Genomic DNA, 24,957 nt, shown 5'->3' on the forward strand with positions numbered 1-24,957 from the left:
ACTACTAAGAGAGGCTGAATCCGCCTTCTACAATCTTCAATAAGTGATTTGAGGATAATTGAAACTTGAGGGATGCTGCTGCAACTTGCATTATTCCCAATAATAATATCACTCTCTTTTAATGTCACTCGAACCAATAATGACCAGCAAGGGATGGTGTTGAGAATAAGTGTTGTTATTATTAATGTGGTAGCACTCTTACTATCATTCTCATCATCATCCTCTTCTTGTTCATCTTCCATTAATAATAATGGCGTCTCTACTACTTGATCACCTTTACTGTTCATTTCTCTTTCATTCTCACTAATCATTTCTCTCTCATCCTCATCCTCTTCTTCATCATCTTCTACCCCCTTTCTTCTCCATCACTTCTCACCCACACAGCAATACTAAAGTATGTATTTCCATTGTAATAATGATTAACATCATAGGTATAATGTTGCTTGAAATCATGCCCAAACTCAATTGGACTCTCTAACCATTTAACTCTCCTCACAAATGGAAGTAAAGTCGCCAAACTTTGTATTCCCATTCTCATGAATTCTGCCGTCTCTTTCAATGGCATTCTCACATGCTTAAATCCAACACCACATATCATCTTGCCGTATAACATCACCTTCATTGTCACTTTATTGAATGCCAAATCGGCAAGATCCAAAGAATTGTGCACAATCACTAACCCTGATGAACTTCTCTCGTGCATACTGCCCCCAACATTTATTTGCATTGGCCCACAATCTTTTATAAATAAATTGATATCCTTTTCTGGGACAGTTGAAGAATGGATTTGACCCAAATTCACACAACCACGAAGAATTATCCGTTCAATCTTAGGGGCTTGAGACAAATCCGGGAGTGCCCTAAGATTTTTTGAATCCCATAGACTTATTTCCTCCAGGTTTGGAAATTGCTAGGGGAAGGAAAAAAAAAGCAGTAGTGTTAAATAAATTACATAACTATTCATACGTACAATTTACTCAAGAATTTTTCTCATGCCAATTACAACAGCAGTTGGACTCTCCCGCAAATAGTACAATTACTACTCAACCATCAATTCAATGATAGTAATAGAGCAAACATTTGCACTGTTAATTATTTTAGTTAATGTTTCTTAGAATCACAGCAAAAAAATTTATGACGTATGAAAAACTATCCGTACCCGGTATCCATTCCAAAGCTGTTGGATATTACTCTTTGGCAAATTAAGCTTAATAAGATTCTCAGCACAAAATTGTAATGGCACTGATGGTAGTGGATATCCTTCCCAACTAAGAAACCTTAATTCTTTTGAGAGATAATCCAAATCTTCACAAATATTTAACTTTGAACGCTTTCCCTTATCTGACTTGTAAACTTTAAGGGACATTAAATAATGCATCTTTCGAAAATGACTAGCCGTTAATGTAATGCTTTCTATCTTGCTTGCATCCAATGACATGCATCGAATTGCCTCAATTCCCTAATAATAATATCAAATCAATGGAACACATGATTATCATTTCCTTAGAAAATAACCATAAATACCATAGAACAATCAAATATATCAACTTTTAAAAGTATCCAAATTAACACCATGATACGCATTTTATTCAAAATTGCTTGCAATTCATGTTTTTCTCTTAATATGTGAATTTCTCAAAAATCATAAATATGCTGACACACCGATGCATATACCTACATGCATATGCACATATTTATAGCATAACTACAAAGGCAAAAAGTGTTCCCCCCCCCCCCCCGATTTTCACATTGTACTTCAAATAACAGTTAGTTAGGCCGGCTCACACGTGCGTATGCATATATCACTTAACAAAAATTCTCTGTGGACTAATTTTATCTTATAAAATAACATTTGTCAAAAAAGTCCCAGCTACTTTTAAAATATAATTCTTCTGAAAATTACTAGTTGTTAATGTAATCCTCTTTATCTTCCTCATGTCTAAGGATAAGCATTGAATGGCCGCAGCCGCCTACTGATCAAATTGTAGGAAAAAATACGTAATATGTCAAAGGTGATCTCAGGCAACCACCCAAAAAAAAAAATGTCAGCGGTGATCAAATAATAAATAGAACAATTAAATATATTTGTTTTAGAAATTTCTAAATGAATATGTTTTTGTGCACATTATTCAAACAATTTTTATCTTCCAATAAATAAATTGGAGATACACACGCAGGCTGGCGGGTACAATCATACCAACAGGCTTACATGCACACGTTTATATTCCATATAAGGATTAACATAATTTTTTGTCTTTTAAGTTTATTCTCATTTTATTTTTAAATCTCTTAAATTTTAAATCATACGTTTTAATCTCTCAAATTTCTTTCTATTTAAAATATTTGCTTCTTGTGATTTAACAAAAACTTGGAATATTTTGCTCCTTAAAAGACCAAAACTCATTATTTAAAACTTGAGGAATTAAAATTAAAATTCATGCAAATTTGAAGTTCCAAAAGTTATATTAACTCTTCATATAATTGCTACTTCTTAAAGAAAAACTAGTGTATATAAAACCCCCCGCATATATAAAATTGTTCAGATTTCATAATAAGTAAATTAAATTTAAATTTTTATTACAAAACGCGTGAGGGTGAGAGTATGCATGTGCAGTAAGTATACCCCCAATCACTTTTATGCTATATCAGTTATCAATTACTCCTCCGATCCTTAATATAAGACCTATTTAACTAATTTGATTGGATTAAGGAAATTAGGTAAGTTAGTTAATTATAAGAAATATGATATTTTTTTCCTTAAAACACCGTAATTATCTTCCTTAATATCCTTCTTCCCTCTTTTAATTGATTATGATTGGCGGAGTATTAATAGAGGTAATTTAGAAAAAACTGATAAATATGATAAATAGGTCTTATATTTAGAACCAAAATCAACTTAACAATTATTAACGAGTAGAGGAGAAATATAAAAAAGGTCAACCTTTGTGGATAACTTTATAATTTACTGAAGATCATTCATGCCGTAACTTTAAAAAAAAAAAAAAGCCTCATATCATGCTAGTCATATTCGATCTCAAAACTTCAAGACAACAAATATTTCAAAAGTTTAAGAAGATTAATATAATGAATCATACCTAATAGAAAGACTATTTCCCCAAACAATCTTAGTCGAAGAAAGGACCTTTTCATATATTAAAAAAGTCTGATTCGGCACACATTGAGACTTACTGAAGATTTTAATGGATAAGCAAATAACTTTTAGGAAAATAAATGACAACGAAATTAAATGTTAAGAGAATAAAAATATGATGAAGTCTAAAAAACAAATTATTACCTTGTCATTGTTGGAAAAATAACGATAAATATTCTCATGCCCCGACAGCCGAATGGGATTTTCAGGATCAGATTTTAATTGTTGCTTTGAAATTTCAAGACCCATATTCGTTAGTAGAGCATGCATCTGAATATTACCACATCCAGAAACAAAGATGAGGGATCTGTCTTTAAGTTCACTCATGTCAATATCTGCCAGAGAACCGTATAAACATCTTGCACAATCCACAGAAATTGACCTTACGTCACTCACCAAAAATGCAAGATCAAGAAATACGTTCTTCTGAGTGTCATCAAGTCCATCAAAACTCAACCTCAACACTTTTAAAAATATCAGTATGAAGAGTTTGATTTAGTTTTGTCAAAGCACTTTCCCACACTTCTTTTCCTCTATCATGGAGATAGCCACCCAACACTTTCAGAGCTAAAGGATTTCCTTTACAATAATCAACTACCCGCTTTGATAGCTCCAAGTAGTTTTCGAATGGCTGATTTTGCTTGAAAGCATTCAAACTAAAGAGATGAAGGGAATGATGGGGATCCAATTCCGGAACTTGATATGTTGCTGGAGATGCAGAAGCAGAAGTATTTTTAAGCACTTGCATATCTCTCGATGTGATAATAATTCTACTTCCTTCCCCAAACCAATTACATGCTTTGATTAAATCTTCAGCTGTTATAAAATTGTCCACATCATCAAGTACGAGAAGAATTTTTTTACGCTGAAGCCTTGTCCTGACAGAAGCGGATCTTAAATCGTAAGCATTAATATCGTCATCTTTTAATAATTCTTTAAGGCTTTTTTTTAGCAATTCATCCAATCCATTCCTTTCCGCCAGCTGTTGTTTCACATCTTTAGCAAAGCAGAGAGCTTCAAACTCTGGCTTCAATCTGTCAAATACGGCCCTAGCAAGAGTGGTCTTGCCAATACCACCCATGCCCCATATTCCCACAGTGCGAGCTTCACTTACTAACTCTTCAACTTTCTGAATCTGATGATTGATCCCAACCAGGCCTTCCATGTGAATGGATGACTTGCGCTTCAATTTGCTCAAAACATCTTTGACAGTCTTTTTGACAAGTTCGGATTCAGGCCTAGCATAAATATAAATTACAATAATGTTTATGTTTAATGCCCAAATTTAAGAAAGAAAATATAAGAGCATCATGAGCAGAACAAAAGCTACCTGAAATTCTTTGAATCCCACCCAGATAGACTTGCTGCTTCAATCAAAGCATTTTCCCACTCTTGCACTCTTTTTTGGTCGTGCTTAAATCTCTGCTTGAGCTTAGTAAATCTATCTCCAAATCTCCCATTCTTTTTTCGAATATTTGATGGATCTACGTTGTAGAAAATTGGGACGACAAGCCTTCCGTACTTATCCTTACATTTCGTAATGTGAACGAGCTCATCCATACACCATGTTGAAGAAGCATAATCTTTAGAGAAAACGATCAAAGATATCTCCGATTGCTCTATTGTTTTCAGAAGGATCGGTGAGATATAATCTCCTTTTTCGATCTTCTCATCCATGAAAGTATGAATGCCTGCTTGGCGAAGTGCTTCATAGAGATAACTTGAAAAAGTGTGACGAGTGTCTTCCCCTCTAAAGCTAAGAAAAACCTCATACTTGATTGCAGGAGGAGCAACAATGATACGAGAATGAGAAGAAACGGTGGGAATTGAATCACCAACATCTTTACAACTACAGATGGAAAGAAATCTTCACGAATGATAAATATTGGTCTATCAGCAAACCATCTAAAGTGAACATTTAAAGAACATGTTACCTATCATGAAGTGGAGAGATTAATCTGACAGCAGCAGAAATTGCTATAGCCAGCAAAATCAAGACAGCTTCTATAAGCGTTAAAGCAAAAGTTGCATCCATGTGACTGTAATCTCTTGCTTTAACCTGAAACTTTTCACCAACCCGAAACTGACATGATAAAGTAATATTTTTTGGCTTTAACTTCTCAAGAGGTGGCGTGGTTTGGCTCTTGATTAACGTGATAAAAACATCACACAAGACCATTTAGGAAGTGGGAACAAGTTATCGAACGATTGATGCGAAAATGAAGAACATGTCTTTATGGATGCAATAATGCAAAAGAAAGAATTCATCATGTGGCCAAGAACTTTACTGATTTATCTGATGTTACTTATCAACAATTATTCTAAAAGAAGCTGTATACAGCGAGTAAAAGTACACGTGTTGAAGGCGAATCAGGCCGTGTGTTAATTTCTTGGGAAACTTATATTAAAGTCCCCGAAATTTTATTAGTTCGAATATTAAATTACTCTCACCTTTTTTTTTCCCAGTTGGACTGAATAAATTGATATATATTAATATATGTTTGTTTTCTGGGAAAAACAAAACCGTACCAAGCAAGTGGATCATGAGAAAACAGAATACGCCTGTTTATTTATATCAAGTTCTTTTTTTTTTTATCAAAGTCTTTTTCACGTGTAACGACAAAGAGGGGAGTGATTAGGATGAAAGGAAGAACAAGCACTTTGCCTTTTTATAAAATAAATAAATGGGGCTTTTACTTCATTAAAAAAAATTTAAATAAAGTAGATGTAGACTTTAATCTATAGATCAAGTCCCCCCATTTAAGTATAAAAGATTCTAAATGTTGAAGTTTTATTAGATCTACGACTGTAAGGTAGCTATGGAGGAGAATCGATCAACAGCCAGCACTAGGAGAAGAAAACAGAAAATCTTTTGCAGAATTGTTCTGCGAAAATTCCAGGGGAAAGTGCAGGGAAAACAGTAGAAGGAGCAATGGATCCATGGGAGAAAGCAAGTAAAAGAGAAGAAATGAACCTCACAAAATGGCAGCTTCACAACTTGCAGACTTGCTTTCTCTTGAAACAAGCTCTTCAGTTCGGATTCAGAGATTACCAAATGCCTCATTCACATGTACTTTTCTGTGTTCCAGAGGCTATTTTTCCAGTTTCGGGAAGCTCAAGCGTAACTGGTGTTGCCATACTACTTGAACAGCTTTACAAAAAAGTTTCTTCCTACATATTTCCTTCAACTTTCTTTTCTTTCTTTCTTTCTTTCTTTTTTTTTTTTTTTTGCTTCCTTGATAAATTTAACATCAGTCCCAAAAACAAGGAAAATCATTTTATATGTGTCCATATTTTTCTCAATTTTTAAAAATAAAGAGGAAAAAAACTGTATAGATAACAAATTGAAAATAGTATAGCCATCTGTAAAATGATTTTCTTTAAAAATAAAAAGGGGCAGACATGCATATGCGGTTATGGCTCTAATTGCTAGGCCATTGATTGTGAGGAATGATTTTATTAAAAAAAAAAAAAGATTATGAGGGCTGACAATGATGAGATTTTTTTCTGGAAAAAAGGTAATATTGAGAAGCCAATTCATATATATATATATATATATATATATGTTTTGTCTTTCACCAAAGATTAAAAATAAAAACCCATTTTGCTGACATTTATAACTTTTATGTTTTTATCAGGCATCTATGTTTTTCTTTTAAAAAAATTGGAATAATGTATCTGTTTGAAAAGAATTTTCATTTCATTTTTCAAGTTTCCTCTGTTAAAATTCCATTGGAAAATGCATTGAAACACCAAGGGGTTTTGTATAGGTGAATAAAAAAAAATAAAAAAATTTAAGCATAAGACGATTTTTTAATCGGAAACGTAAAAAGAATTGAGGAAATGAAAAAGAAAATGACATGAACTTTCTTTTTTTTTTGGAAAAAAAAAAAGGATATGGGTCTTAACTTATAAAGGGAATGGAAATTTTCCATCTTCCATATCCTTTTTCACACATAACGTTTTTAATGACTTTATAACTTAGTGGTATTAAAATTTTTTGTATATGTAAAAGATTATGAATTTAATGGCAGCTAAAATCTCATGTTATTAATGTATGTTTTTTTGGATTTAAGGAATAGATTGGCTATTTTAAGGCATCACGTTTTCGTACCCCTTACCGCTTACCTCCTTTATCATTCTTGCTTCTGGGGTCAACAAGCCAAGCCAAGTTGTCCCACGTTTGAGTGTTGTGAATTGCTGGGTTGGCTCATTGTATAGCGTGCATTTGTTGTCCCTCCCCACCGCCTTGCTCTTGGAAAAAGTCACGCCCTGGAAGACTGTATATCATAATAGAAGAATTTTAAACTCAATAATAGAATAATTATATATTAACTCTCGTCTTTGATATAAAAACTAATTGGTTAATTTAAATAGATTAAAAAAATTGATTCATTTAATTATTTATAATAAACAGGTATTGTCTTTTTTAAAATATCCTTACTAATAATTTGACTTAGCTAGAATAATTATTTAATGAAATATTTAACATTTGTAACTATTACAATAACCATCTTAAAAAAATAAGAGAAACAAAATGAATTAAGATATTATATTTAGAATCAAATTAAGAATTAAATTAGCTCTTATATTAAAAGCAATATAATCCAATCCAATTCAAGCATAGAAAAAAGATAGGCCTTCCATAGGTAAATATAAAAATGAAGAATATTTAAGCATAAAAAGAATTGAGGAAATAAAAAGGCCCATGCCACGAATCTATAAGCATGCATGGAAAAGCTTTTTGATGAAAATGGACTTTACTTTTGGAAACTTCATAGTTCATACCCTCCTTCGTATTTCCCACATCACGCGTGCCATCGAAGTCAACAAGTCAACCAGTCAAGTCGTCCCTTGCTGTGCATTGCCGTGTTGTTTTATGCGCCACCTTTTGCTTTTCACAAAAATTACAGTTGATAACCCACTTATTGCTGTATCACGATTTGCGTACAATTACGCTCTAAAAATATCCATGTATCTCAACAAAAAAAAAATGCTTGTTTAGATTTTTTCTTGGGAAAATGGAAAATAAAGATCCAACATGTGAAATTGTGGTTTGAAACCTTCAATTTGAAAAATGATAAATAAAAACCCGACCCCATAGTGTAAATATAAAATTTTGGTAAAATGTCTGAAATGCTTCTCAGCTCTATAATAATATAGGGCTATTTAATGTTATCCATTTAATCGAAAATGTGGTGACAAAAATACAGTGACAGAACCATAAAAATTCTGTCATTTGTTTTACTAAACTTGTCATCTACTCAAAAAAAAAGATGAGAATTTCATAAGTAAATAGAAAAATAAAGAATATTTAAGCATAAAAGAATTGAGGAAATAAGTTTTTTTTGATGAAAATGGATTTTACTTTTGGGAACTCCGTACCCTCCTTCATATTTCCCACACGGCGCGCGCCATTGAAGTCAACAAGTCAACCAGTCAAGTCGTCCCTTGCTGTGTATAGTCAAGTCGTCCCTCGCTGTGTTGCTTCATGTACCGACCTTTTGCTTTTGGCAAAATTTTCACTCGACGCCCCACTTATCTCTGTATCACGATTGGGGTAAAACTACGCCATAAATATCCATGCATCATTAAAAAAAAAATTGCTTATTTAGATTTTTCTTTCTTTGTTTTGTTTTCTCGTAATACCCAACACAAGTCGATTTTAGGCCATTGCTAAGGTCGTGGCCCATAATAATAATATAATCTATAATATTTGAATGTTTTTAATTGCTTCCTTAAAATTAGAGAACAACTTAAAAGTATGTTTGGATTAATTTGTTGATGTAATTTTATGCAGTATAAGATAATTATGTGAAAAAAAATTATTTACTAAAACGTAAAAGAATTTTTTAATTGATTCTTGGATTTTCTGAATACCTCTTAAGGCTAGGTTCTTGTTTGAATTTCATTTATAATTATTTTTGTCCTACCGATAGAATTTATTCTAACAATGTAAAAATTGATATATAATTAAACACATAGCATTGCCCACCGTCGTAATGTACCTCCTTGCATGTCATTTCCTTATTATAGCTTGCTTTTAACGTTTTCATACATCCTCAAAAGGTTAGCATAGTCTTCTAGTTTGTACTTATATGTACATTCTAATAATTTAACTTAACTTATTATGTGCATAGAACCCCAGCTGTAAAGGGTATCGTCTTGTTGAAGCATTAAAATCACAAGAAATTAAATATACAGAGTGACTTAAAGGCAAATTACAAGCTTTTAATCTGTTGTGTGATAGGCAGACTGTTTTACTCTTAACATATCCCATCATTGGATATATAAGCCACCAAGTTGCTGCTCACATGAGGGATCCCAATACGTAAAATGATCAAGCAGCCAATAATTGTCTTGGTTTTCGCGGAACAAGTATTCTTTATATATTATGTTTATATTTTTGCTTCTGATGTTGTTGGAATATTAGACTAGTCAGATGTTTATATTTTTGCTTCTGATGTTGTTGAAATATTAGACTAATCAGAACATCCTCTTTTGTTTAACTTGTAATGTATTTTAGACTGATTTAATTTGCTGTTTATATTGTGCAACGTGGTATTGAAGGTATAATGTTCATGAAAATATTGATGATTAATTTGATAAAAAGAGCAAACAATAGTACTTAGCAAGTTTACTGAACTCAAACAATAAACAGCATCACGATGGAAGATTTTTTTGGTCAAAAGGCATCATGATGGAAGATTGTTAAGCCAAAATGAAGGAATGGTGCGAAAGAAAGACTCCGTTACGTAGTCACCTAGTAGTCCCCAGGTTTACTTATTTATTTGATGTTTTCATCAACAACATTTAAAAAAAAAAAAAAAAAGTACGTGTTGAAGGTGTATTAGGCCTTGTGTCAATGGTTGTTGTGCTTCAATTTCTTTATTTTTTTTCTAAGGAAGTTTGGCTAAATAAATTGATGCGTGTGAGAGAGAGAGAGAGAGTTTTTTTTTTTAAATCTAGTTGAATTATGAAAAAAAAAATCTAGTTGAATTAGAGGGACTTTTTTTCACCTGAATTATAGGGACTTACCCGTACAGAGAGGGACTTTTGCTATTATGGGAGACATATATATATAGTATTCTTTATATAGCCTAAATTTTTTTTTAAAAACAATTCTTGTTAAAAATACTTCGAAATTGTGCTTTTATCAGATTTCACATGCTGCATGTCCATCCATACCCTTGGTAAATATGCTTATCAGATCTCACGCGTTCATGTTTCATTATTTACAAGTGAAAGTAGATAACAGTAAAACAGAGATTCAACACTACAAGAAGAAAATAGTCAAAATTTTACGCACAACAAAGAAATGGGGAGTGATTCGGGTGAAAGAAAGAAGCTCTTTGCTTTTTTAATAAAATAAATAAATCAGTCGTTTACTTCATTAAAAAAGGAATCCGAATGGAATAAACGAAGAGCTTAGTCAATAGATCAAGTGCACCCATATATCTTCGAAGATTTTAGGACTTTCTCTTTCAGAAGTTGAAGTCTAAAAGAATAAACAGCACTGGGAGAAGGAGAAAAAGATCAAATGGCTTGCGGGCAAAACAATAGAAGGATGATGGATCAATGGGATAAAGAGAAAGAAATAACCTGGATGTGGATTGTGGAGGGAAGCGAAAGAAATAGCTCTTACAAGCTAAGGCCTCAAAAGAAAGAAGCTCTTTGCTTTTTTAATATAATAAAATAAATAAATCAGTCGTTTACTTCATTAAAAGAATAATGGTGCCTAGAAAAACAATGGTCTAAAGACGGCATAGGGTAAAGATGGGCTGCCGTACAAGCCCAACAAAATGTATGATCGCAGCATGAACCATGAACGCGCATTCCCTCCGGATTTGGATCATCTCACAATTCTTTTTCCGAAAATCCCTTCTCCACTCTTAAATCAAAGCAAAAATAACTTAAATGAAATATTATATAAAATTATTATTTAAATATTTTATAAATTAAATTTTTGCACTAAATGTATAGATTGTCCGGATTAAATTTTAATATTTTACATTGATTTGTTGGCAAAAAACAGTTTACATTGATTCGTTTATATTTTAATAATATTATACTAATATTTTATGAGATATTACATCTGGACCATCCATTTTTTTATTTATAAGGGTGTAGGAGTGATATTTTATAAGATATTATATCTGGATTCTTCAAACAAGTGGTTAAGATACAAAGGATCAAGTTCTCGTCTCCTCCTGCCGCATTTATTATTAATTGTTTAGGTGGTAAATTCTTTTTTTTTTTTTTTAAACCCACTCTCTCATTAAAAGATATAGAAAGTAATTAATAAATAATCATGTTACTTTTCAATGACATTGCCTAGTAAGAAAGGTTGTTTCTTTATTTTTATTTTTTTTTTAAACAGAGAAATCATACAAACATACTTGAGCACGTGATGTGTGAGGAGAAGAGGGAGGTAAGCGAACACGTGTGAAGTGAAGAGAAAAATAATTAAGAAAACAGGAGGAAAGATTGGGTCATGGGGAAGAGAACCAAAAAAAAAATGCTGGAGGGAAAACTTCATATACATTCGAATATTTTGTGATTTGAAGATTTATTCAAAGATCAAATATTATATTTTTATAATTAAAATATAAATAATTGAATATATTTTAATTAAATTAAATTATTTTAATTATTACCGGTCTGATTCTAAAATGACTTCGATCTAATCCACTAATTCATAAACTAGTGCCTCAATCATTTTATTTAATGATCTGATTTTTAATACGTTAGAAATGGATTTTATTTTTTGGGGTTCCCTGCCCCTTGCCTCCGCAGTGCCACACTATCATTCCTGCCTCTGGGGTCAACAAGTCAAGTTGTCCCCGGCTCGGAATGTCTCCATTATATTGTCTCTCCCCTCTGCCTCCACTTAAGGAAAATGGTGTCGTTCCCTCATTTAGTAAAATATGGGCCCTTGGTTTCAGTGAACACTCTGCCTCTTCCCTCCCTCCCAATCGGCTAAGCCTCCCGAACCTAAGCCATTTTACCTTCTTCTTTTTTCTTTTCTCTACAACCTGTTTTATTTGTTTCAAATTCAGACTCCCTTACCCTCCAGTGCAAGAAATTGGTTGCTAGTTTATTGGCTTGATGGGTCAAATTGACTTGGGTTTTTATGCATAAGCAAAAGCAATTAGAAACAAGAAGTGGGAACTGGAGGATACTTTAATCACTCTTATGACACATGGTTTTTGTTGGGAATGATTTTCTCAATATTGACTAATTAGAAGCTTTGTATTATTTCTGGGACAATTTGCACTTGTTTTGCTACAGAGCTTTCTCTTCCCCCAAAACTTCCTTGATAGCGTCTTTCAGATAAGCCAAATGCTCATGGTAGAGGACACATTACTTGATACATCTGCATCACTTACTCAATTTTGATTCTTTATTTCTTGTTTTAAAAATTTTGAAACTATACATAATTAATAGTTGTTGATCTGAATATAATGTGTGTTGCGAAACACAACCAAAACAATGAGACTGCCGTGGGAGTTGCTCTGAAGTCAAGTTTCTTCTGCAATTTCTTATGCATTGCAGCAATGGACTTGTCAAGTGTCAACGTGAACAAGATAGCAAAGACAACGAACAGTTAAGTTTGGCCCATGCGTATGCTCACCCCGTATGTACTTGATTTTAGCACATTTCTTAGGTCCATTTTTGACAAACCAAGCTGGATAGAAATCTAGAATTGAAAGACACCATCCCTACTGTTGGAATGAGGGAAATAAAAAGATGAAAAAGAATGAAAAATTTTAACCAGCTTGATCTTAAAAATTAAAAATGGATTATAAAATTTTAATGAAAAGATGTAAAATAAAAGAGTACAAAAACTTAATAAATAATTGTTAATCCAACTTCTTCAATTTTTTAAATTGAACTCATTAAAGTTTTTTCTCCTTTTCCCCTTTCCTCATATAAAAAAAACCTATTGTGTAATGCATAACTGAAAGTTGGTGTAATCATATCACACACACATATGTCCAAAATAGAAATGTGTACGCTTGGTTTTCTATACAGTCCCCCCCCCCCCGGGGGGGTGAAAACTAAGATAGCAATCAGTTTAGTTGCCTTTCATAACCGAGGTAAAAAGTAGGATGAGCCAAACAAACTGAATTTAATTCATTTCAGTTTCAGACATGGGATTATTATCACCATTATCATCATCGCCTCCATTTTCACTGTCACATCAGAAAGTTATGATTTGAATAATATATAGCCTCCATATGCTCTGATTCATCAACCCAGGTGATGAAGGTGGTACGAGGAGAGAAAGTTGTGTGGCTCAAATGACCATTTTGATTCGACCTCCACAGGCTTATTACATTTTTTGATATGCAGTGAAGACAATAATCAAAAGACAATATCAGTCCCAAAAACGAAGAGCGCTGTTATTGGCCATAAATCGCTGGCCACGGCTCTGAGCCATCCAGGAGGATGACAATATGAGACGCAAAAGTCGCGGCCACACCAATCTCTGGTTGGAACTTCCAAACACAGTCTTATATCCTTCAGAGTTTGAGACCCTTCGCAACTTTCATGTCCTGCAAGTGCCCTCAGAATCCAAACTTCAGGAATGCTCGAACCTGCACTTCCAGTAATATCACTCTTCATTAGCGACACTTCTGTCAACAATGACCAGCGAGCCATGTCGTTTGGAACTCTTGTTAATCTATCATTCTTATCATCCTCATCTTCTTCTTCTTCAATATATTCATCAACCACGACATCTCTTACTATTAATGGCCCGCTTGGTGCTTTCTTTTTCACTTCCGCCACTCCTTTTATTTTTATTTGGCTCCTCTCACTATAGAAGAAGGAATCATAGTGAAGATCATAGTCAAAATGTTGCTTGAAATTTCCAAACTCAATTGGACTCTCCGACCAATGAACAGTCCTAACAAAGGGAAGTAAGAGCGCCAAACTTTGTGTCCTCAATATTGAGTTCACAATCTCAATATTAATGCGGCACTTGGACGCTAAATTCTCTGAGAATGGCATAAACATGAGTTTGAATTCAAAACCAGTGATGATCTTGCCATCATCAGATACAAAGAGCTTCGTTGTGGCTTTAGTGAGTGAGAAGTCGTTAAGATCAAGAAAATTGTTGACCGTCACTAACCCAGAATTTCTTGTCCCATTCATAATAGAGCCACCAAAGTTTATGTGTCGTGACCTTTCGCAAGACTCAAGAGTAAATTTGGTAAGCTTGCCCAGGATAGTTGAAGAATCGATTCGATTCAAATTGTTGCAGCCATCTACGCTTAAGCTTTCAAGGAGTGGGACGTCAGATAGATCGGGAAGTGCGATGAGATGTTTGGACTGGCTTAGAACAATCTCCTTTAAATTTGGAAATTTCTGAACGAAAGGAGCATTGTTAAATAAATTAGACAGGCAAACAATTTAATCTTGAGACGACAGAAAAAAAGAAAACTAAAGCACTTGCTTGATTTCCATTCCAAAGTTGTTGGAGATGACTGTATGGCATTATAAGATGAACAAGATTCTCTGCCCAAAAGCTCCATGGCACAGATTGAAGAGGACAATCAACCCAACAAAGGAACTTTAGTTCTTCAGGAAGACAATCCAGATCTCCATAAATATTCACTTTCGAAGGCTTTTTCCTATCTGACTTGTACAATTTAAGGAACTTTAAATTATACATCTTCTGAAAATTACTACTTGTCAATGTGGTCCTTTTTATCTTGCTCATGTCTAATGATAAGCACTGAATTGCCTCAGCCCCCTAGCGATAAAATTATATGGAGCAAAATTATTAATATATAAAAAGTGATCAAATAACAAGTAATAGAACAATTAGATATATTTCTTTTAGAAAAATCTAAATGCATACGCTTTCGTGCAGTTTATTCAAAAAATTCACTCAATCTTACAATAAATAAATAATAAATTGGTCAAAACTTATACACAAGCTGGCCCGCAGGGACAAGGATAAAATATTAAGAAAATAAAGAATATAATAAATAAATTAATACCTTGTCATTATTGAAAAAATTATAAATATCCTCATGCCTCCATAGTCGAGTGGGTTTTTCAGGGTTAGATATGAGTTGTTGCCTACAAATTTCAAGTCCCATGTCCATTAGAAGAGCATGCATCTCAATATCACCATTTTCATGCACTGAAATGAGAGATCTCTCTCTAAGTACACTTATCTCAATTCGTGCAGAAGAATTATATAAGCGTTTTGTACAATCCAAAGAAATCTTCCATGCTTCGTTCAAGAAAAATGTTAGGTCAAGAAATACGTTCTTCTGTGTGTCATCAAGTCCATCAAAACTTAATTTCAACACACTAAAAATGTCCTTGTGAAGACTCTGATTCAGTTTTTCCAAAGCACTTTCCCACTCTTCTTTTCCTCTACCCTGAAGAAAGCAACCCAACACTACTAGTGCTAATGGATTTCCTTCACAATAATCCGCTACCCACTTTGATAACTCCAAATAGCTTTTTGATGGCTCATTTTGCTTAAAAGCTTTCAAAGTAAAGAGATGAAGGGCATGGTGGTGATCCAGTTCCACAACATGATACGTTGTAGATGCAGAAGTATTCTTAAGTACTTGCATGTCTCTTGATGTGATAATAATTCTACTTCCTTCTCCAAACCAATCACATGCTTTGATTAAACCTTCAATGGCTATAGAATTGCCTACATCATCAAGTACTAGAAGAATTTTTTTTACGCTGAAGCCTACTTTTAACAAAAGTGGATCTTAAATTGGATGTGTTAATATCCTCATCTTTTAATAATTCTTTAAGGCATTTTTCTTGTAATTCATCCAATCCAATCCTTGCCATTTGTGCTCTTATATTTCCAACAAATGAGAAAGCTTCAAATTGTGCTTTCAACCTCTCGAATGTGGCTCTAGCAAGAGTGGTCTTGCCTATACCACCCATACCCCATATTCCCATAACGTGAGCTTCACTTAGTAGCTTTTCAATTTTTTGAATCTGATGATCAATTCCAACTAGTCCTTCCAAATGAAAGAATGACTTGCGATTCAATTTGCTCAAAATGTCTTCAACAATTTTTTTTAACAAGTTTGGATTCAGGCCTAGCACAAATGTAAATTAAAAAAAAATGATATGTTTAATGCCCAAAGAAAGAAAATATAAGAGAAGAATGACATGAACAAAAGCTATACCTGAAATTCTTTGAATCCCACCCAGACAGATTTGCTGATTGGATCAAAGCATTTGTCCACTCTTGCACTTTTTCTTGGTTGTGTTTAAATCTCTGCTTCAACTCCACAAATCCATCTCCAAATCTTGCATTTTGTTTGCGAACATTTGATGCATCTACATCATAGAAAATAGGGATAACAAACCTTTGGTATTTATCCCTGCATTTCATAATATGAACGAGCTCATCCATACACCATGTTGAAGAAGCATAATGTTTGGAGAAAATAATCAAAGATATCTCTGATTCCTCTATTGTTTTCAGAAGAATTGGTGAGAAATGCTCTCCTTTATGGAGCTTGTGATCCATAACAGTTTGAATGTTTGCATCACATAGTGCTTCATAGAGATAACTAGAGAAACTGTCACGAGTGTCTTCCCCTCTAAAGCTAATTAAAGATGTCATACTTGGTTACAGGAGGAGGAACAATGATATGAGAAGGAGAAGAAACCATAGGAATCGAAGCAACAACATCTTGATGACAACTACAATGGAAGGAACCATGGATAAATCGTGGGTTATTATCAGCAAAACAAACAAGAATATAAAGGGGAGGCTGGGGGACCATCCAAAGAAGATGTTACCTATCATGAAGTGGAGAGATTAATCTGACAGCTTTAGAAATTATTATAGCCAGCAAAATCAATAGAGCTTCTATGAACATTAGAGCAATGGTTGCATCCAAGTGATTGTAGTTTCTCGCTTTAACCTTCAGTAGCTTTGCAGCAACCAGAAACTAATTAACTCCTAGTTTTTCAGCCTTGCTGAGAAATGATATGGTTTGGTTCTTGATTAACGTAATATAAAGAGATCAAACAAAAACAATGTGATGAGATGGGACGTAAGTTGAGAATGATCGCTGGTCAAGTCCACCTAATAACTTAACTTATTTATTGATTTTTTTTTAATCAAACAACTTTATTGGCGTTCTTTATACGCACAATACGATAGCCTCCAAAAATAGGGTTGGGGCGTCAATAACCAATTTTTTTAAAAAGTGATTTTGATTTTGACCAATATCTTCATTCTTTTTCTTTTTCTTTTTCTTTTTTGAAAAAAAAAGTTTTCTATGAATTAATCGCTAAGGAGGCAACTATAAATTTATGTTTCCAACCGAATAATTACCCCCTCCGGCAACTATAAAAACAATGAAAATTAAAAGCCAATGTAAGCCTCTATTTTCTTAGGGGGAAGTCTCAATTCACAGGGAACGTGATATATAATTTTCACATCTTTTTAAAAAAATTCGTATAACGAAGTGGGCATTCCTTGATATTTATTGAATGGTTCTGGGGAAAAATACAAGGCAGAAAGGCGCATAAGGACCTAAGCAAATTCTAAAATAGTCTTACGAAATAGCCTAATTTTTATGAAATTTTTAAGAATTATTTTGAATTTAATTTTTTATTAGATTACTTTACCATCCTTTCATTTAAAAATAAAATCTCCACCACCTGCCACATAATAATTATCGGTAAATAGGCATCTTATAAATAAAATTTTACCTTATTTTTTTTTTAAAAAAAAGCAATTCTGATTACATATAACGACTATAAGACCTTAATTATTCATCTATAATCTACCCTTTTCAATGGCTAGCTGCTAGAGCTTTTGTTACACTGTTGGTGTGATCAAGTTATGTCTCACCATCATTTCGTTTAACTATTTCATGTCCATGCATGGCTGACATATTTTGGCGCCTAACAAGATACCGCAAGACAGGATCAGTCCCAAAACAAGGAAAATGATTTTACATATATCCATATTTTTCTCAATTTCTAATTTGTTATTTATACATTTTTCTTCCTTTATTAAATTCATTAACTTTGCTTTGTTCATCACTGGCCCTTATTGCTTTACTTTGTTAGGGCAAAGTTGAAAGCTTTAATATAGAATAAAAACTGTATAGATAACAAATTAAAAAGAATGCAGCTAGCTATCTGTAAAATGATTTTCTTTAAAAGTAAAAAGGGGGAGACATGCACATGGGGCTATGGCTCTCATGGGCCATGGATTATGAGGAATGACAACGACGAGATTTCCAAAAAAAAAAAAAAAAGAGTAATATTAAGAAGGCGATTCATATATAAATATGTGTGTGTGTGTGTCTTGTCTTTCACCAAAGATAAAAATAAAGACTATTTTGCTGACATTTATATTTTTTTTTTTTTATTAGGTATCTATGATTTTCTTAAAAAAAAAAGTTGAAAAAATATTTGTTTGAAATTTTTTCTTTTTCGTTTTTCAAGTTTTTTCTGTTAATTCCATTACCCTCTATATATTGGAAAATGCATTGAAAAAGACCAAGGAGAAGATAGCATACTTAAAAATGAAAAGGATGAGTTTTCTATGGATGAATAAAAAAATAAAAAATATATTTAAGCATAAGATGATTTTTTAAACCGGAAACGTAAAAAGAATTGAGGAAATAAAAACGAAAATGACATGAATTGTTTTTCTTCAAAAAAGAATAGGATATCAGTCTTAACTTATGAAGAGTATGAATTTTTCCATCTTTCATATCCTTTTTCATACATAAAGTTTTTAATTCCCTTATAACTTAGTGGTATTAAAATTTTTGTATATGTAAAAAATCATGAATTTGATCTCAGTTAGGATCTCTGTCACCCCTTTGCTTTAGGAAAAAGTCACACTCTCCCCTGAGGGTCCACTTACTTGCGTATCATAATTTGGGCACATGCTTGTTTGGCTTTGTCTTTTTTCTTTTTAATACTCCAAATACATAAGAGGGCAAAAACGAAGACAATTGATCGTTTCAGTTGTTTTAAACTCAATAACAGGAATATATATAATTCAACCCAATTGATTGGTTCAGTTGTTTATTAGTTTGATCAGCCAAACCAAGTTGGATTTTCATACCGTATGCAAAAGCGATTAAACACAAAAAGTGGGAACCAGAGAGAATACCTTAACTCCTACGAAACTTGGCTTTTGTTTGAATTATTTCGTCTATAAATAAAAAAATTAATAATAAACATACAGCACCGAAACACTTTTATTATATACTCCCCTCATGTGTGACATCCTTAATTATTTTAAAGTGTTTTCAACATTCTCATGTGGAAGGAAGTGAAAGAAATATCTCTCACAACAAAAAGGTCTAAGAAATGGGAGCTTCAGAATTTGCAGACTTTTTCTTCTCAACTGAGTTCTTCAGATTCAGAGATCAACAAATGCCTTTTTCACATATTTATCCCTTAATCGTTTCAGTCCCTTATTCCTGTCTCTGGGAAGCTTGCAAGGCTTGCTTTATTGTAAATCTTGGGCAGCTTTATTAGAAAAAGTTTCTCTATTAGAGTTCGTCCCACACTTCGTAAAAATTACTTTCTTTAATGTTAAATTTCATATAAGCTAAATAAGTAATTTATAGAGATGAAAGAAAATTAAATTATTGATAAATCATTAAAATCTTACATTTAAAACCACATAAATCAATTCATGAGCTCTTTATAGTTAGGGTTAGAGAGAAGGAGCAGAATAATTTACCATAAAAATAAATTACGCAAAAAATGATGTCATTTTTTAAAAAAAAAGTAATATTCAGAAGGCATTTCGTTCACATGCATGTTTCTTATTCAATAAAGGGAAATCATTTTGCTGATATTTATATTTTGGGAGTATCTATACGTTTTTCCCCTCCTTTTGAAAGACCAAGGAGGAGAGAACACAGAGAAAAGGCTGGGTTTTCCATGGGTAAATTAAAAAAAATATAAAATATTTAAGCATAAAAAGAACCGAGGAAATAAAAAAGAAAATGACAAGAATATATAAGCATGGAAAAGCATTTTATTGAAAATGGATTTTACTTTTTTTGAAACTCGTACCTTCCTACTTCCTATATTGCGCGTGCCATTGCAGGCAGCAAGTCAAGTGGTCCCCAGTTGTGCATTGCCGTGTTGATTAATGTTATTTGTACCGCGCCGCCCTTTTGCTTTTGGCAAAATTACACTTTGAAGAGCCGCACTTAATTTTGCATTATTTTTTGTTAATAATCTTATTAAAGGTAACCCTATTAGAAGTATTATACGATACTAAATGTGGATACCTTTTATAGTATAAATTTGAACTTTAATTCATCACATTATGAAGGATTGGTTCCTTCCACTAAACCCAATTTTTATTGGTCTTAATTTTGTATTATAATTGGGGAAAAAATATGTTTTATGTCTGTGCATCATAAAAAATTTGCTTGTTTAGAGTTTTTATTTTTTCATTTTTGTAATACACAGCCCAAGTCAATTAGGCCATTGCCAAGCTGGTGGCCCACAATAGTAATGTAGTCTATAATATTTGAATGTCTTCAACTTCTTTTCTTAAAATTAGAGAACAACTACTTTCAGCGATTGAGTCCAACAAAAAATATTACTTTTTCATAGTGACGGATTAAAATTTAGATTTTTGATGAAGGAAATACTCATATTTGATATCTGATAGTGTCTTGAATAGCACTATCTCCAACAGCAGAATACTTATGTACAGAGAAAAAAAAAAGGAGAATTTTTTAAAGTAATTTATATTTCCCTTGTCCTAAAAGGTCTTATATTTAAGACCAGAGGAGTATTATATAAGATGAGTAAGTAAGAAAAATTTTATTTTGTAAGGCATAAAGAATTTTTTTAATTGATTCTCGGATTTTCTAAACAACCATTAAAACTAGGTTCTTGTTTGAATTCCATTTATAATTATTTTCGCCCCAACAACAGAATCTATTCTAAGAATATGAAAATCGATATATAATTAAACACATAGCATTGCCCACAGTCATAATGTGCTCCCTCTCATGTCATATCCTTATTAGAACTTGTTTGTAGCATTTTCATACACCTCAAAAATGTTTATTATATGATTAAATTTATTATAATATGGATGAGATGACAGTATAGTCTTCTAGTTTGTACTTGTATTTACATTCTAATAATTTTTAACTTATTATGTGCATAGAACCCCGGCTATAAAGTGTACTGTCTTGATTAAGCATTAAAGTCACATGAAATTAAATAAATAGGGAGATTTAAATCTTAGATCATTCGGACATAGGATGGAGTTTTTTCATATTTATTCTGATGTTGTGAAATTTATAACGCAACATAATAATCGTTTATTATAGATGCAAATATACATATGTGGATATGCATGATACACATTAAAGAAACGGTGCAATGGGTTGTTTACTTATTCTGCCTTGTAGTATTGTCTCAGGAAAAGAAATATATGGATTTATAGTTTAAAAAAAAGTAATTAATTTACTTGATATAGAAACAGAAACACTTTTCTTATATTTTTCTTTACCTCAATTTTAGTTAAAAAAATTCAATATTTTGTCTTAATAGTTTACCTTTAATTCTTAATCCGGTCCCTATATTTTAAAAAAGTTCACTTAACTATTGGAACTGCAAGACCTATGGTTGTTTAAAGATATAGAAGAAAATTCACTCGAAGAAAGATATAGAAGAAAATGTAGAACTGTTCCCTTGCATTTCATGCCAACAGGAACTACACTTATCTGTAATATTATGTCTTTACTTCTCTAATCTTCTTATGTACTGATAATTTTCACCTTAGGCCCTGCTTGCATAGAATCCATCAATTGCCCAAGCCTCTAATGGTAATTGATTTATTTTTTTGTTCTCTGTTTTCACCTTAATCTAACCACAACGTTAACATACCCTACTCTGTTTATTGCTAAAGCCAAAGGGCAATATGTTGCACTAATGAAAATAGATCCCTTGTCTCCTGTTGTCTGCACGTTGTCGAAAGGATTCTTATTTTTATAGTTATTTTTCTTTTTTTAGATGTGATATAACCTCTATTCTGTCGCATATATGCTTGAATCGTGTTCTGAATTGACATGAGTTTGTTTTCTCTTTTAAAAGGTTCAGAGAGGCCAATAAAACATTTACGCATTTCTAAGAATTTGGATGACAATTTTGATGAAGAAGGGTCACAGATTTCTCAGATGCATAAGAGGTATTTTTCACCATCTTCTTGGCGCACTCTTATTTTGCCAGACGTTCATTTCCTCACAGCAGATCATCATTCAGGCTTCTCAGTTTTTTCACTTGAACCCCACCCGCGGCAGTAATATTTGACACTTACCTTGTTATGTATTTGGTGTGCATTTTCTTTTACTTTCTGTCGTGCTACGCACCCGCCCACCAAAAAACCCCCCGGGGGGAGGGGACACTGCACACAAAACAGACCCAACTTGTGATCACCCCTAAATCATGGATCTTCACTACTATCTAGACCTTATGGATTGATAAAGTGATCTACTTCAAATTAAATTTCAAAAGAAAATAATGTGACCTCTTGGTTTTTCCAGTTTCTGCACTTATAGCCTAAGGGCTTTTGACAACCTAAGATTAATAGAGCCTATTATTGGTCTTCACTTAACTTAAGATTTTGAGTTCCAGCTGTGCCTTTTGACATTTTAAATTTCTTATACTTATGTACATGTGCAAAAAATCGATTAGATAGACACTATGACCTAATTGATGTTATTCATGATTGCAGTTTGTAGATTGGCACCCTTCAGAGATAGGTCGATCAACAAATGGCAGAGGATGACGCAAGTGACAACTGGTGCCGCTGCCTTTAAAGGCAAATTACAGGCTTTTAATCAGGTCTGGCTTTGTAACTTCACTGAGGATTCTGTTGTGTAATAGGCAGGCTATTTTACTCTTAACATGTCCATCATAGGATATAAGCCACCAAGTTGCTACTTATATGAAGGATCCCAGTAGAACGATCAAGCAAATGAGACTAAAAACATCTGCTGTTAGTACATTTGGAAATGTAAGTCAGTGTTGTCTTTTTTGTTTTTGAAACACGATTTAGTTTATAGTTTTCTCACAGTCATAAAGTTAGACCCATTCACGCATTTTTGGTTCTTTCCTAATTTTTGAGCCCCTTTCAGTTTATGTATACTGACATCAAGAATATGTTTAATAACCACCGACTTCTTTTCTCATTTTTACACGCACCGTCACTAGCATTGTCTTCAGATTCCTGATACTAAGGATAAATCTAAGGATGAGGTTAGTCAAATTCATTGCTAATTGAGTTAAAACATAACCCTTATGTTTTTCTCCATGTTGAATCATGCAGACAAAAGCATGTCATTTTGGTATGTACTATGTAATATTTTTAAAGGAAGCCATTCAAGTGTTTCAATCATAGATTTTAGGTCTTCATACTCTTAATGCTTGGCATTTTGTTATTGATTATTATTTTAATATCCTTCTTACTTGTTCTGTTTGCTTGTTCTTAGCAATGTAGATCAATATTTATTTCCAACATGACAGTTATGAATTTGAATTTGTTTGGAAAACTCATATTGATGGCAATCCTAAACTTCTACATGACTCTGAATTTTATCAACAATTACTAAAGGAGTTTTTCGAGACAGTTGATCCTACACCGTCCGGTAAGCAATAATTGTCTTGTTTTTGGCTGAACAGCATTATTTATGTATTTCAACCATATTCTTACTTCCGATGATGTCGCTAGAATATTAGACTGGTCAGGACATCTTTTTTTGTTTAACCTATAATGTATCTTGGCAATTATGAGCGAATGACACTTGATATTTAGCGTGAAAGGTTTCCTAGAAAGATTGTAGAATTAGTAGTGATTCATTAGTTTTTTCCATCTAAATAGTTTTGATTCAATTTTTTGAGCCTAGAATTAGCACAAGCTACTTTTCTAGAAATCATACTGTTAACCTTATGCCATGCAAGCAAAAACCACTTTTTTATTTTCTGCCGTTGTGAATCATTTAGAGAAAGCACTTTATGCTTTGAAGAAGACACAACCAAAGAAAGGGAAAATTGTCAATCGTCAGGCCTCAAAAAGTCACAAGATAAGGTTAGTTGATGAACATGGCATTTCCTTGTTTTGTACCATTACTTTTTGTCACGTGTATATGCATATATATTGCTAAATTTTCCAGAACTAAAAAGAGATTTTTGACTAATTAGCTGTTTATATGGTGCAATGTGGCATCGAAGGTATAATGTTCATGAAAATATTCTAAACTTCATGGCTCCCGAATCCATAAATCTTCCTCCTATGGTTCCTAAACTTTTTGAAGATTTGTTCTGATTAAAGTCACAAGGATCATCTGCTGGGACAGCATAATCATACGCTTGGAAAACAGATAATGACATCAAGTGTTGTGCAGTAACTTGTCATAATATATTTGTACTTATTTAACCAACATTATATTGTTTATTGGGGAATTTTATTTTTCTCCCCAAAAGGCAATAATTTAGTGTAGTGGTAAGGATTGGTAGTTTACAAAAGGTTTTAGTTTAAATCTTCTCTGATCTTAATGTATTTATCTTCTTGTGGATGGCATGTATTTCCATAAGCAATCTATCTAATTGAGGCATAGTTATCCATTACATTCATACTGAATAGCAATTCCATTATGTGAGATGATGGGTGATTTAGATAAACCCTATTTAAGATGCATACATAAACAGTACATGCTTGATTTTTAAGTTTACATCAAATTTCATTTTAGTTTCTTAAGTTTATAAAGTGTATTTTTAGTTTCTTAATT

At 32.8% G+C, this 24,957-nt stretch overlaps 1 protein-coding gene and 1 pseudogene across 1 annotated transcript; one reads left to right on the forward strand and one right to left on the reverse strand.

The window, feature by feature from the left end:
• Positions 1 to 346: 346 nt before the first annotated feature.
• On the reverse strand, positions 347 to 5,186 carry LOC114714308 (TMV resistance protein N-like). Its single transcript, XM_028899034.1, has 5 exons — positions 5,086 to 5,186; positions 4,482 to 5,000; positions 3,665 to 4,389; positions 3,296 to 3,486; positions 347 to 910 (listed from the first exon to the last, which is right to left on the reverse strand). Exons 1-5 carry the CDS (start codon positions 5,184 to 5,186, stop codon positions 347 to 349), a joined length of 2,100 nt encoding a protein of 699 aa, XP_028754867.1.
• An 11,674-nt stretch (positions 5,187 to 16,860) lies between these two features.
• Positions 16,861 to 24,494, forward strand: LOC114714309 (protein bfr2-like; annotated as a pseudogene).
• The last annotated feature ends 463 nt before the right edge of the window (positions 24,495 to 24,957 follow it).

The sequence above is a fragment of the Neltuma alba genome, unplaced genomic scaffold (assembly GCF_004799145.2).
Source record: "Neltuma alba isolate B1F8T4 unplaced genomic scaffold, ASM479914v2 tig00011498_pilon, whole genome shotgun sequence".
Taxonomy (NCBI): domain Eukaryota; kingdom Viridiplantae; phylum Streptophyta; class Magnoliopsida; order Fabales; family Fabaceae; genus Neltuma; species Neltuma alba.

Excerpts from the sequence above, each read along its gene's own strand:
- LOC114714308 (XM_028899034.1), bottom strand. The coding sequence starts at position 5,186 with ATGGATGCAACTTTTGCTTTAACGCTTATAGAAGCTGTCTTGATTTTG. Across the intron at positions 5,001-5,085 it reads ATCTCTCCACTTCATGATAG|TTGTAAAGATGTTGGTGATT; the intron begins GTAACATGTTCT and ends TTCCATCTGTAG. Across the intron at positions 4,390-4,481 it reads TGGGATTCAAAGAATTTCAG|GCCTGAATCCGAACTTGTCA; the intron begins GTAGCTTTTGTT and ends TATTTATGCTAG.